General features: G+C 44.0%; 1 protein-coding gene across 1 annotated transcript; it reads right to left on the bottom strand.

The window, feature by feature from the left end:
- Positions 1-9,922: 9,922 nt before the first annotated feature.
- LOC119654945 (DBF4-type zinc finger-containing protein 2 homolog) lies at positions 9,923-11,126 on the bottom strand. Its single transcript, XM_038060603.1, has 2 exons — positions 10,902-11,126; positions 9,923-10,844 (listed from the first exon to the last, which is right to left on the bottom strand). Exons 1-2 carry the CDS (start codon positions 10,965-10,967, stop codon positions 10,116-10,118), a joined length of 795 nt encoding a protein of 264 aa, XP_037916531.1. The 5' UTR covers positions 10,968-11,126; the 3' UTR covers positions 9,923-10,115.
- Positions 11,127-14,914: the final 3,788 nt, after the last annotated feature.

Here is a 14,914-nt window from a genome sequence, read left to right as displayed (position 1 = left end):
AATGACAAAATTAATGACGCGCTAATAAATGAGTGTGAAAGATGTAATTGGGCTGAGCTGAAAATGAAACTTTCGTTCCACCCTCCCTTTTATCTTTTAAATATTTTTTAATTTTTAACTGAGCGGTTCAATGTTTTCAAAGAAAATTAAATTTTCTAGGACAGTATCCGTTACATCCACCCTCTTACTTCTCTCGTTTAAAAACGTATAGATTTTCTGTCTACCGCTTCCAGCGGCAGGCATTCAGTCCCCGTTTTAAATAGAAATTCCAATTTCAATTACATTTTGATCAATTGATTAGCGAGAAGATGTCATCGACTTCGTCTGCACAGATAAAACCCCGGGCAATATTTAATAAATATCAAGGATGCTTAGTCTTTATGAATCCTGTTGTAGATAGATGCCATCCTACGTGAAATTCAAGGGGTTTCGTCCTTATACCGTTCCACTATTTCGCATTCCAGCCTTGATATTCCCTCCCGATTGTACCCACTGCCGTATTGCAACAAACGACACTTTCTTCCTTTCAGTTCGCTTTGGCTAAACCCATCAAAGACATTACCAAAAGCCATCCAAATGACAGGAGTCTTATACAGAACAAAAAGGATGGTAACGGTGGTGGACTAAAATTATTACCTATCGATTTTGGCGGAAAGAGATTCATGGTTTCCTCTTTTATGTATTTGGGATTTGTTGCTCATCTAAATCGTTAGTTGAATTAATAACGAGTACTTGGATACAAGGACTACACTGATGCCTGGGGTGGGATAAGTGAGCGGAGACTAACCATGTCCTCCCATTTTGCAGTCGTCGCTCTAATTCACATGCATATTGGGAAAAAGTTCCGAACACACAAGGAGAAGAAAGGGATTGTTTTCTCATGGCTCGGGGCTAATATTTGCTGAAAATATGTAAGGAACATCGATATTAGATAGGAGGAGGTGGAAAGCGGATGTTGTGCAGATAAGATACTATGCGGAGTTGCCGTTTATTAGAAGAAATTTTCAGAGTTTGGTATGGTATTCACTTGGTATCCTGCGCAACAAAGCGAATTCTTCATTTTGCAATTAAAAACGCTCCGTTCCTATTCTTAGAAGGACAAAAAGGGCAAAACATCTTTATATATAATCAAATCATGAGGTTCATATGCAAAGCGGCTATCACGATTCGGTGATATCCTCTTAACCTCTGAAGGTCCAAATTCCTGGTTGGTAATACTGCTAGCGAATAATTTGGATAATGTCTCTCTTACCTCAGTAAATTTTATGCAATATTTTACTGAAACTCCAGAGAATTTGCGTACCTTTTCGAATTGTATGCCAATGAATGGCTTCTTTATGTTTCCGAGGAAAACAAAATCAAAACAAAAGTTGATCCAGGGAATATCCACGTAACAGATACAAGACCGGGGGTTCATAGTATCTCGAACTTTTCGCATGCCGTTGTCAACCACATCTTATGATACCCTCGGATCCCTTACACTTACTCGGTGTACTATAGAATTTCCATCAGATCCTTGACAAACTGAAGGCATGTCCCCTTCCCCACTGTATTCCCATTGATGAGTCCAATACAAGCACAACAAACGCGATAAGGGATCAGAAGTTTTTAAAGTTCTGAACTGTATGAGACAAAATCAAATTAATTTCCTGAATATTCATTTTATTAACGTATGCCTGTTGGGGAAAAATGTTCGAAAGATGTCGAAGGACAAAGCCAATGAAATTGGCGACGACGACAACAGGGACTCATGCGGCAACAATGCAGTCATCGTTGAATTAAAGATTGATAGAGGGTGAAAAGATGCAGGTATCTTCCTTGAGAGAAGACGAAACATGTCTATGGCTTTGATATTGGTTTTTAATTTCAATTCAATCACTCAAGCGTGCAACATTTCCAAGATACCTGAGGGGTTTACAAATATGAAGTGGAGGACAAGAATAAAAGGAGCAGCAATATTGAATATTTTGGAGAGTATTTAAGGCTGTAGGCATCGGGGTAATTTTAGCAGAGATTCTTCACAAGTAAGGGTTCATTTACATATATGTAGTGAAGAATCTTAGAAAGAAATACTTCAGAGATTTTCAAGCAAGACAAAAGCGGGATTGGTTATGAAATGCTTCCTCAAGTGTCTCCGATCTAAAAATAAAGCGGTTGTTTAGTAAACCAGCAAAGTATTTCGCGAAAGCGCTTTATTTTTAGATCACCGAAAACTCTGGAAGCATTTGTAAATCAATTCAGGTTCCTTTGAAGTATACTTGGTTCAAATACATGAAAAAGATAGAGAACTGCCATTAACAAAATATTGCCGCCTTGATATACGCGATCTAAAATGAATGCTCTTCCCATTGGAGGTCATGTTAATGTTCGGAGTAATATAGTTCTTGTATTGAGAGACCATTTAGACCATGGCCAAAAGTACCACATGAGCAATAGACCTCAAGTTTCACTCACGCTTCGTTTACTTCATTTCCGGCGCAGGCTTCAGAGCAAGCCTCTAGCGTTTATGAAAAACATCGTTCGCTTCACTCCCCTTCAACTATAGGTCTCTTCAGGGTGCAGAAAGGATTGATTACCTAGCTCCAGCTAGAGCTCAACTATCGCAAAGGAAGTGACGGGGATTTTGCCATCATCTCCGCTACTTCGACAGTGCGAGTTGTAGGATATACTGACTCTGACGACATGGTCTCCTATAGGCGAACAACCAATATAAATCGGCATAATCCTATGCACATTTTCATGTTTGAATCTTATTATAGGAGGGCCAGATCCTTCCTAACTTGGCGCAGGTTCTGGACATGCCTTAATAAAGAACTCCAGACATCTCCGTTTCGCGCTGAGGTTCACTAATTCGATATCCCTAAAAGCGGTCTGGCGTCCTGACCTATGCCGTCGCTCAATCTCAGGCAGAATCTGCCTCGTCTTTTTTTCTACCATAGATATTGCCCTTATACACCGGGCTGGATCATCCTCATCCATACGGATTAAGTGACCCGCCCACCCTAACCTATTGAGCCGGATTTTATCCACAACCGGGCGGTCATGGTATCGCTCATAGATTTCGTCGTTGTGTAGGCTACGGAATCGTCCATCCTCATGTAAGGGGCCAAAAATTCTTCGGAGGATTCTTCTCTAGAACGCGGCCAAGAGTTCGCAATTTTTCTTGCTAAGAACCCAAGTTTCCGAGGAATACATGAGGACTGGCAAGATCATATCCTTGTACAGTTAGAGCTTTGACCCTATGGTGAGACGTTTCGAGCGGAACAGTCTTTGTAAGCTGAAATAGGCTCTGTCGACAGCCAGCAACCTTGCGCGGATTACATCGCCGTAGCTGTTATCGGTTGTGATTTTCGACCCTAGATAGGAGAAATTATCAACGGTCTCAAAATTGTAGTCTCCTATCTTGATTCTTCTTGTTTGACCAGTGCAGTTTGGTTGTATTTTGTCTTGCCTTGATTGATGTGCAGCCCAAGATCTCGCGCCAATCACCCCCTGCTCGATCTGGATGATGGTAGTTTGTACGTCTCGGGTCGTTCTTCCCATGATGTTGACATGGTCAGCAGGCCAGTAGTTGGGTGGACTTAAAGAGGATCGTACCTCTTGCATTTACCTCAACATCACGGATCACTTTCTCGAGGACCAGGTTATGATAAGGCATCCCCTTGTCGTAGACCGTTGTTGATGTCGAATGGTCTTCAGAGTGATTCTCTGCTTTTATCTGGCCTCGCACATTGGTCAGAGTCAACCTAGTCAGTCTTATCAACTTCGTCGGGATACCGAATTCTCTCATGGCCGTGTACAGTTTTACCCTGGCTATGCTATCATAGGCGGCTTTAAAGTCGGTGAAAAGATGGTGCAGCTGATGTCCATATTTCCAATGTTTTTCCGTCACTTGCCGCAGAGAGAATGAATATCTGATCTGTTGCTGATTTGCCTGGAGTGAAGCCTCTTTGATATGGGCCAATGACGTTCTGGTCGTATGGGGGCTATCCGGCCTAGCAAGATAGCGAAGAATATCTTATAGATAGTACTCAGCAATGTGATACCTCTATAATACCTCTCTATGTATGAGACAGATAATGCCTTTTTACCAGTCGTCAGGCATTGATTCGCAGTCCCACACCTTGAGGAGAAGTTGATGAACCACTTGGTGTAATTAGTCGCCTCCATATTTAACCAATTGGGCTGTAATTCCATCGGCTCCTGGCGGCTTATGGTTTTTAAGCCGATGAATTGCACAGACTGTTTCTTCTATACTTAGTGGCGGCAGCATTTATCCGTCGTCTTCAGTTGACGGAACATCCAATTCGCCAATGTTCTGACTATTTAGTAGTTCATCAAAGTACTCAACGCATCGCTTCAATATGCCCATTCTGTCGGAAATCAGATTTCCATCTTTCTCTCGGCAGGATGAACATCGAGGAGTGTAAGGCTTCATCCTGCTGACTTGTTGGTAAAACTTCCGCGCCTACTGCCTATATGTTCTGATATTCATCAAGCCTGAGAGATGGCGGCGTTCAACCGGCACGTGCTCAATTTTGTTGAAAATGGTCTGGTCTCGAGACGCCCATGTATGTTTGTGGGGCGCTTTCCGCGCAAACCAGGCACTTCCAATAACCATATAATCATTTCATGTGACACTGCTAATTGTATAATTCGCAGTCCCTTATCCGCATTGCATTTGTATTTTGATGTAAGCTATGGCAGCCAACGTATCGCCTGAATAAGAGCTCCATCCCTACTTGGCTGTTAAAGTCTCTAAGTATGATTTTGATATCATATCTGAGACAGGTTTCCAAGGTCCGCTTAACTAGCTCTTAGAAGGTATCCCTCTTCGACTCTGCAGTCTCCTCTGTAGATGCGTGAACGTTTATGAGCCTTATATTTCTAAATTCGCCTCGCAAGCACAGAGTGCATAATCGTTTGCTTATGTGTTGAAAGCCGATAACAGCCGGTTTCATTTTTTGTCTGACTAAGAAACCTACTCCGGGCACATGGTTTACTGGATGGGCACTATAATATATGGTGTAACGGTTGTGGACCTTCACTATCTGGAATTAGCGACGTTGAATAATGCGAATAGATTCTACCGGCGGCAGTCGGTGTCAAGTGTGCTAAAATTCGACATGCCAGAAGAGTCGCATCTGGTCGGTTATGCAGACGACGTTCCAACATTTGTTGTCGGACGCACTGTTTAACAGGCGCACAGCAGGTTCGGCATATTGATGCGACGGGTAAGCAGATAGATGACTGCTAGTTGTTTCAGCCTTGCACTGGAAAAAGAATGAAACCGTCTTCTTGACCAGAAAATGAATCTCGACCCTGCGTCCTATACCGATCGGCGGGTTGAGTATAGATTCAAAACTTTGATTTAATGCTGAACTCGAAGATAAATTTCTTCTAGCAAATCAGAGCTTCAGCAGATACAACTGCAACTAGAGTCTCGGGCCTTGTGTTTACCCGGGGACATTTTCTTATAAAAACACGGCAGTGTGTTCTGCTCTAGAGGGTGGAGATATGGACTGATGTCATGGGAAAAAAAGTGTATCCTAAGCGCCTGGTTCAAATGTCCTCTGCAAAGGCGTAGATTTAAAAGAGGTCTTTGCCCGTAAAAAACGTGAACGCACACTTACCAAGTGGCAGATGTCATGGCAAAATGAAACTAGAGGCAGATGGACTGCGAGGTACATCTGCAATTTGGACCCGTGGCTGAACTGAAAGCAAGGTTAAATTAACCATTTCCTTACCTAACTTCTAAGCGGGCATGGAGGTGTTTCGTCTCATCACGATCTCTTGATGGTTGGTTCCGCAATCAAGCGGCGGACAACGCCTAACACACTTTTTTTCTTGTGAAAGACGTAGATACAAGGGGAGTTCTCTCCAGTTAACGTTGTTATAGAGATGGTCAACAGCGCCGGCAGATGGAGTCTTGTTGCGCATTACAAAAAAGATGATTGAGCTTGATCAGTGAAGGCACCAGTTGGGCAAGGCGTTTTCCGAATTAACAACTGGCTTCGACTTCTCCCCTCCCGTTAGTGAAAGGAATTCAATGACTTAAAGGTTCCCCAAGTGGAGAGTGGAGGAGAGCTAACCTGAAGTAATGTGTCAAATGGTTGCAGACTAATTCTATGATCAGGGGCGGGAATGTTTATTTGGCAATACGATAGAGTACCAAAAAAATATTACCAATCAAATGCACTGGCGGATCTCGAAATACCGTAGAATTCGGCTGCACTGTGCATATCTGGGAAAACTTCCACACCGATTCGAAAGACCATCTGTCATCCATGGAATTTCAGGGTACTTCATCTAGGATGTTACTGTGGCTGTAGCGCTTTGCTACCCAACATCCGAACTGCAGTGTATTTAATGCTGAGATCCAGGTGGAGGAGGTGTAAGAATATATTGAGGGCAACTGCTGAACAGGACTGCAGAGCCCCAGTAGGAGCCATACGTACACTTTTTCCAATCCCATTAGGACTGATTTTTGCGCATTTCTTGTTCAGCACCGTGTCGTTCGTGTCCTCCATGATTTCAAATGCAAATATCTCACCAAGTCGTCGGCATACAACACTAGTTTCCCTTTGCTTGTGTCCAATATCTGTAGAATTTTATCCATCACTATCAACCAGAGTATCGGAAAGATGGCGCTTCCCTAGAGCGTCTCTCCTGTCACAACTCTGAACCAGCTGCTACCTCCTAGGAAGGTAAGACTACCAGACTAGAGTAAATTGCTTGTAGTGTACACACTTCTCAGCTCTGTCTCTCACCAACAAGATGGGAGAGAGGAATGGAATTGTTACTTGACGGAACCTTTGCTATCCGATCCTTCCGCGGGCCGAGTTCAATTTTTTTCAAATCAAGGAGAACTCAAATGTAATGCAGAACACCATCCGCCTATGCCTGACCTCTTAGCCGTACTAATTATCTGGTGAAGAGCACGTTTTCTTTGAGGCAGGCATGATAAGAATTGTGGAAGAGTGACCTTTCCATGATCACCCTTAAGTGGATATCAAGCACACGCTCTAGGGTGAGGGAGGCTGATTGGCGGAAAAACTTTTGTGGACTGCCGGCCGCACCTGGCCGTTTTCGGTATAAAACCACATGCATGTTTCCAGGAGTGCGATACTCAAGCATGTCCATCAACGGTACAGTCAAAGGGCCATCGTTTACAGAAATTTGTTTTTTCAAGCCTTTGGGCAAACAAAACCTTATTAAAATCTGTTCATTTTCTGTCTAAACGTTTGTCTCCATTTTCTGGGAGTAAAAGCTTCAAAGAGCACAACCAAAAGTGACTATAGAGCCCCAGAGACGATTGGCCTTTCCAGATTCAGAAACTGGTTAAGATTAACCGTTCCTGCATTTTATTCATAGTGTCCAATAGATTTATATGTCTCTGTGTGAACAGAATGATTTTTCCTGGGTAGGTTAGGCGAATGCGTTTACTCAGGGAATTCTGTAATCCTACAACGTTACACCGTCGGACTACCAACTAAACACCGCCTCATCATTAGAGAAATGGCCTCGAATCGTTTGATACATTTGTTCGGACTAGCCCCCTCATTCTTCTAATCAGAGAATTCCTTTCACCAATAGGATGGAAGAAAGGAATAGATTTGTTAGTTCACAGAACCTATGCCATCCAGTCCTTTCACCGACCGAACTCAATCTTTTTCACATCAAGAAGAACCTGAATGTAATGCACAACAGACTCCGTCTGCGAGCATTCCACAGAATCCCTCTGGTTATGTTGTCCCGTCTTCATCGCTCTGTTTCAAAACGCCCAATTTAGAAATTGTGCCGTCCTAATCTTGCGCTAATAAGACTAAACCACTAAAGGAAATAATCAATCTCATCATGCAGTAACAAATCTAAGCTACCGATGAGCTGTCTAGTCTATTTGCTTCTTGTCTCATGTTACCAGGAGAGTTGCAAACCAGTTAGTATACGGGCAGCCTCCATTTAATTTTCTTTTTTGTGGTAATAGAAAGCTTTACGTTCTGAACCAGTGCAATAAATAGATGACATCCGAAAAGATCTTACGACACACCCCTAGCCCAGAGCGCCAGCTCATATCTGCATGGGTCGGGTCGGGATTCTTCTCTGCGGTCTTTTCCAGCTCAAGGCTGAAATCATGAGCAGCCATCAATTCGCTTCCCCATCGCGCCAATACGAAAAATCTTCTTCGTGACTGTTTAACAGGTCGTCTGACAATAAGCGCCAGCACTTAGCCTCATAACCGGCCAGCGTTCGGTATGAAATTGAATGTATTTGAAACATTAAACGTTACGAGGAGTACTACTCGCCGAGATCTGCGCCGTAGTGCTTCAACTTAATGAACTGTCTCCATAGCGCATCTACAGTAGTTCTCTCTCATTATCAGTATACAGATGGCAGCTCAGAGTCTCTTTCCTTTTTCTTTATCAGCGTATAAGTATAAGTCTCATCATCTTCCAGGGGCAAGGAGAAATACCTTCAGGCAACGCACTGATCAGTAGCTCTGACCGATGGTGGACCAATTTGTATATTGCTATACGCCAATTGATACACTCCAGGGCGTGCTACTTCGCATGATGACCATATTAGCCTCGTCAGAGCCCTTCCGAGTTCTGCCCTGAAGTCTGGCCACCCCTTTAGCTTCGCAGTGTATGCCATGCTTTCCCCAGACGAGGCGGAGTCCCAGGCACAACCGCAATTCTCCTTTTTGTTGCGATACTTGCTTTGTGAGCTACCTGGCCGCATCTACAGTATGCTCTCCTCCAGTCAGATTACCGGAAGATTATATTTTAAGCGCCTGTAACACTTATTGTCGGCTATCCGCATGTATACCTTACATACTGCTAAACCAAATCCGATTCTACCAATGTTAAGGTGCGTCTTCATATTTGTGCGCAACTTCCATTACAGCGACTCTTTGGCCTCGAGAATTCACAGGGGTGAAACCTATTCGGGCATTGGTCCCCTCTGGACATTCACATTTGATGGCCTCGTCCACTTCGATCTACTCTACGTAACAGTCAAAACTTGGCTTTCCAGAAAGCATATGGGCTCTTGACCAGAAACCAGCCTTCTTTTGCAGTAGTATCTCGAACGCCTCACAGAACGAACTCTTCTTTGTCATCTTCTGACCTAATCTTGCTTAGAGCTTCCACAAAAGAATTGCCGTCCGTCAGTTTAATGAACAGAGCCAACAGTCTAGCCCTCTTTCGCTTCCTAGTCTTTTCTTTTGGTGCTCCACCATTGATATCCACCATGACTTTAAACTGATTGCTTTCCGGGCTTCCAGTGGCTGATCATGTAAGCCTGTAGAAGAAAATGTGGTCCACCAGTGCTTCCAATTTCATCTGCCCCTTTTCGCACATCTTTGATAACGTTTTTATGAAGGAAAGTTGGAGGCCGTATACGCTTTACAATTGCCTCGCATATCCTAATGAACTTTTCCTCTTCGGCTCTAGCAAGAACGAGTTGATTGTGCTCCCACCCGGCATATGACGGGTTTCAGCGTTGTCTTTGCATAACAGGGGCACCCCAGGGTACTGATTTGCTGTTTTCCCACTGGCACCCGCATCACTTTCCAAGACATCCTTTGGTGTCCCGTTGGGTATTTTAGCTCCTTTGCTAACCGGAAAATGCGGAAAGTGACATTTTCCTACTCCCCTCAAACGCAACCTTTCTCTTTCACTTCTTCAATATCTCTTTATTTCATTTCTTTTATACTGCCTGGAAATGGTACCAGCGCATCGTGTGCAAGAAAGCAAGCTGTCTACTAATACTGGTTCAATAGACGCTACCCAACCTTAGCGCTGTTCTGCTGTCCTCACCATCCTAATCTCCAGGGTTACTACAATAAAAAGAAAATAATGAAAATTCATAACCTTTCTGGTACACGGCTTCCACTATTATTGAAATTTTTTACCAAGGATAATTTTTAAATCTCATCATTCCATTTATCTTTGGTACATCGGATGACATAATGGCAACTAAAATTGGAAATACACTGCGCTTTATCATCAGAACAATAAACTTTATAAAGTACACCAAAGCTCGTATCACGAAAAAAATCTTTAATTGTAAACACCGAATTTCTTCTTTCACCGAATGTTTAAACCCACTTTCTAACATGGTGGACAGCAAGGTCCACACGGGCCTCCGCAAGGAGATCCAGATCCACATACATCAAAAGGAAGGCATGGTCCAATAGGCGGTCCGCAAGGCGGACAAGGGCCACATGGTGGACAAGGGCCACATGGTGGACAAGGGCCACATGGTGAACAAGGACCGCACGGAGGGCAGGGCCCACATGGATCACACGGCCGACATGGACCACATGTTGGATTTGAAGGCTTGCAAGGTTGTAAGCCAGACGGTGGGCATGGGTATGGGGCACATGGTGGAGAACACCTAATTGACTCCGGTCCAGCTGGATAGCAGCAATACTCAGGCGGTATTGGCACATCGACCACCTGCGGTTTCGGCTGACATAATAAAGTTTGGCAAACTTCCTTCGGTTGAATGACAACGCGCGGTATGCATATTACGTAGGGATCTGGAACGTATGACTGAAACCACGTGATTTTCGGCTCCTTGACAACTTCTGTTAAGTAACGTATGACTGGAATCTTCACAAGTTTTGAGCAACGTGTTATTTGTGGGCAATAATATCTTTCTAACCGGTTGACTACTTTTGGATCATTGAAGATCCTTCGAACGCATTCCACTCGTTTCTTCACAACCAGCCTTGGTGGCTGCTGGACAGTTATGTACCTGCCTTGCGGTGGCGGACATGGAGGTCCACATTGTGGCATTGTTGCTAGTTCGTTAGCAGTAAACGCATGAGGTGGACCCTGGAAGTGGAGCAAGGTTGAATTCAATTTAGATAGTGATAACAATTATTAGCAAACCTGCGGCAGAGGTGCCGGGCAAGGATCGCATGGAATACAACACGGATATGCTGGTGTGCACGACATTATACTTTAGTTACTTATATTTAACTTAAATAATTATATCTTTGAGTTATTTCCAAACTCAATTACGACTTTTTTCTCCACTAAGAATTTAGATAAATACGTTTTCTTTTTTTCTGAATAATAGACTTTTAGGCAGCCGATGGATCTGTCGAATGAATAAAAGCGAGGGCTTCTAGATAGTTTTATCTAAACAATTTTTTCAAGCTTACTTGTACGGTATACACCGAGAATATTTTGAGCATTTTATTGTACAAGGAGAAGAATTTCCATTCGACGAGGAACAACAGATAATACCAATGCTGTCGGTGTCGGCTTTCCGGGCAATTTTCACTTTTCTGACTATCCTGGAACAGTACTCCAGTAATCACCCTTGTGATTCTGGAGAGGAGACGTGGATTCGGGTGACATTGATATAGTTGCTCCAGTTGCTAGTATGCGAGTCACTACACCAGATCTTCGTATATTCCATCCTGGAGAATTACGAATTGATAGTGGTCGTGCTGATGTAGGCTCTCCAGCCGAGACGTAATGCCATATTGGCGTATCCACCCATACTAGCTGTATTGATTCTCAAAAACCGTTCAACTGTTGTCAAGACTGACTTGACAACCAGGCTTTAACAAGCCGATCGGACTCTCTCATTATTTCGGTAATTAGAGTAGGGTATATCTTCTAGAAAATAAGAATCTTAAGTATCACAATCAGTTGATATTTAGATTTTGCCCATTGCAGTCCTACAACATCAAAGCAGGATTTTTCACATAGTTTCCCGGAAAAAATGTTTCCACACTAGTTCGAAATTAATATATATTATATATTTATATACTTTTTCTTCTTTAGGGATTGAGGAGTCCTAAGTCCGCATTGCATTGCAACTGCTATCCAACATCCAGCCACGATAACAAGTCCCCCTGCCACCAGTGAAATTTGGACCGCGACCTTCTGCTACGACAGGGCAGCACTCTACGTATTTGAGCCACCTGGACAAAATAAATAAAACTACAACAAAACAAGCGGGACCCCGTACCGCACACAAACTTCTCAACCAGGCACAGGCGAATCTCCGAAACACTGATAGCCAGGTGATTACACCCAAGGAGTTGGTATGCCAAGCAGTGGATCCAAGGTCAAGATTGGCATACTGCGAGGCGAGGATTATAACCAACAAAGAGCACTGCTCAAAAGCAGGGACTAGCAAAAGCACGTTTGAGATCAATATATCAGATGTCAGGAAGGAGGCAGCCCTGAGTGGCGCAGGTTATAAATAATACCTGCATTATCCAGAGGTGGGCCTGAAACCAGGAAAGACCCTTAAGAAGGCTCAGGACAAACCTGAGCCATCTTCATCAGAGCCAGGAAAGTGGGGAGAAGCGGAGATTAGCCCACATGAAAATAATGCTCGCAAGAAACCCAAACCTGAAACCAAGAGGGGAGAAAACCTGGGTAGGTGAGGGGTGAAGGCAGGAATCAGGAAGCCCGCCATTAGCTGTTCTGGTGCGGTCAAGAGCATTTGACTGCCAAAAATGTTTCTCGAACAAATACTCACTCGTGAGAAGCAGGATACGATCGAAGACCTTCCCCTCAAGCATATGTGCAAGGGATCGATTGCAAAACTTGTGTTCACCGAAATACGCTTTCGACCAGGTCATACACTACTAGATTGAGCGACGGAAGGCACTGCAGAGTGGCTTATTTCCATAGTTCCTAAATTGCTAGGCTAGGAAGGAGCAGAAGTGTCAGCATGTGCTGGGGATGATATACCAGTAGCACACATGGTGATTGTGTTTCCAAAGGCCGCAACAATAGAGACAAAAGATCTCGTGGACCTGTTAATCGCTCAGAATGAGGATCCCCATACGCGATTATGAAGAGTCTTCAGAAGCAAGGTGGAGTGAAAGGGAAGACTTCTCACGATCGGGGTAGATGACCGATCAATGGAGGTAATCAAACGCCGAAGTTGTCATATCAACCAGGAAAAGCGGAGGAAAGGCATCTGGGAGGATACACTGGGTGAAAAGCATACCGAAGTCCCCGAAGAAGTCTAGAAACCCACAGAAGCGCAAAGGACTGGATCAACCAGGGAAGTAGATTTGCTGCCCAGTGAAGAGCAGAAGCTGGACGACCTAGACCTAGGACTTCTAGGGCTCAGGGTGGACAGCTCCGCGCAGGAAAGTTCCATGCCGGATCAAGAGGCCGATACCCCGATAGTGTAGAAGAGCTCTAAATAATAACGGAGCCAATGGCCAGCACTAAGATAGCTCAGATGAATCTCTACCATGCGAAAGCTGCATCTGCATAGTGCTGGCTCAGGAGCCCTGGGTGTACCCGGGGCAGATTCGCGATCTGCAAGGAGGAAGTGTACCGGTTATTTTGGGATACCACTTGTGAAAAACCAAGAGCTTGCATAATTCTTAAATGTAATTTAAAATGTATATGCCTTTCAGAGTGTGACTATCCAAGTCTCATTGGATGCCGGGAGGAGCACGCGAAAGGCAGTCGTGGCATTAGGATACTTTCCAGGAGACGACAACCGAGTTTCACCAGAACAATTCGCTAAACTGGTGAAGTACTGTGAGAATAGGGCATTACCGCTTCTCCTCGACTGCGATTTCAACGCCTATTACCAATCACGACACCAATCGAAGAGGTGAGTATCGTCTTGAACTTATTGTTAGCAATAAGTTAGAAAACCAACCAATCAACAACATCAAACCGCACTGGTCAAACACGAAGAAGAATAAGGATAGGAGAATACAACTTTGAGACCGTTGACAATTTCTCCTATCTAGAGTCGAAAATCACAACCGATAACAGCTATGACGAGGAAATCCGCGCACGGTTGCTGTCAGCCAACAGGGCCTATTTCAGCTTACAAAAACTGTTCCGCTTGAAACCTCTCGCTACGGGGTCAAAGCTCTTACTGTACAAGACAACGATCTTGCCAGTCCTCATGTATTCCTCGAAGAGTTGGGTTCTTAGCAAGAGAAATTGCGAACTCTTGACGGCGTTCGAGAGAAGATTCCTTAAAAGAATTTTTGGCCCCCTTCATGAAGATGGACAATTCCGGTGCCTACATAACGAAGAAATCTATGCGACTACGGTGGACGGGTCACTTAATCCGTATGGGTGAGGATGATCTAGCCCGGAAAGTCTATAAGGGCAATATCTATGGTAGGAAAAGAAGACGAGGCAGACCCTGCCTACGATGGAGTGATGGCGTAGGTCAGGACGCCAGACAGCTTTTAGGGATATCGAATTGGTGGACCTCGGCGCAAAATCGGAATGCCTGTTATTAAGGCAGGCCTAGACCGGATACCGGTTTTTGCGCCGTTGATGATTATGATCATGATGATGATGTATAAGTTTGAAATATATAACTTAGGGAACGCTAAAACATTTGTGACCAGCACTAAACAGGAGATGCCAGACATAACTCTAAGAAATACTCTAATTAACGGGCTGGTCAGGAATTTTAAGGTGTCGGATGAATCCTCTATATTTGACCACAGAATAATGAGATCCGATATCGAGGGCAACTCCGAAATAAAAAGAATAATAAGACAACCCTGGAGAATGGATCGTGATTCCTATGCAACGCACCTGAGCAACAACATGACATGACACTTTCAAGGCGGTGACATCAGGAACGAGCTTGAGCTAGAATCAGTGGTGAAAACCCTCAACAAAGTCGTCATTGATGCATATGAGGCCAACAGTTAAGTCAACAAGGGATGTACTCTACTGGAACAGGAACCTAGCCAGAATGAGAACAGTGGTACGAAGACTCTTCAACCGGCAAATGAAACCGGAGACTGGCCGAGGTACAAAAATGCGCTGACTGCGTATAGCATCGCATCGGAGAAGCAAACCGGAACAGTCTCAGGGAATTCTGTGAAGGGATCGAACTAACCATAGAATCAACCAAGCTTTACAAAGCGTGAGCCAAA

The sequence above is a fragment of the Hermetia illucens genome, chromosome 4 (genome assembly GCF_905115235.1).
Source record: "Hermetia illucens chromosome 4, iHerIll2.2.curated.20191125, whole genome shotgun sequence".
Taxonomy (NCBI): Eukaryota; Metazoa; Arthropoda; class Insecta; order Diptera; family Stratiomyidae; genus Hermetia; species Hermetia illucens.
This window is presented reverse-complemented; position numbering and strand designations above follow the sequence as displayed.

What these genes read in the sequence shown, in the direction of transcription:
- LOC119654945 (XM_038060603.1), bottom strand. Translation starts at nt 10,967, where the DNA reads ATGTCGTGCACACCAGCATATCCGTGTTGTATTCCATGCGATCCTTGC. An exon ending in GCCCGGCACCTCTGCCGCAG is followed by an intron (nt 10,845 to 10,901) that starts GTTTGCTAATAA and finishes CTCCACTTCCAG; the next exon opens with GGTCCACCTCATGCGTTTAC.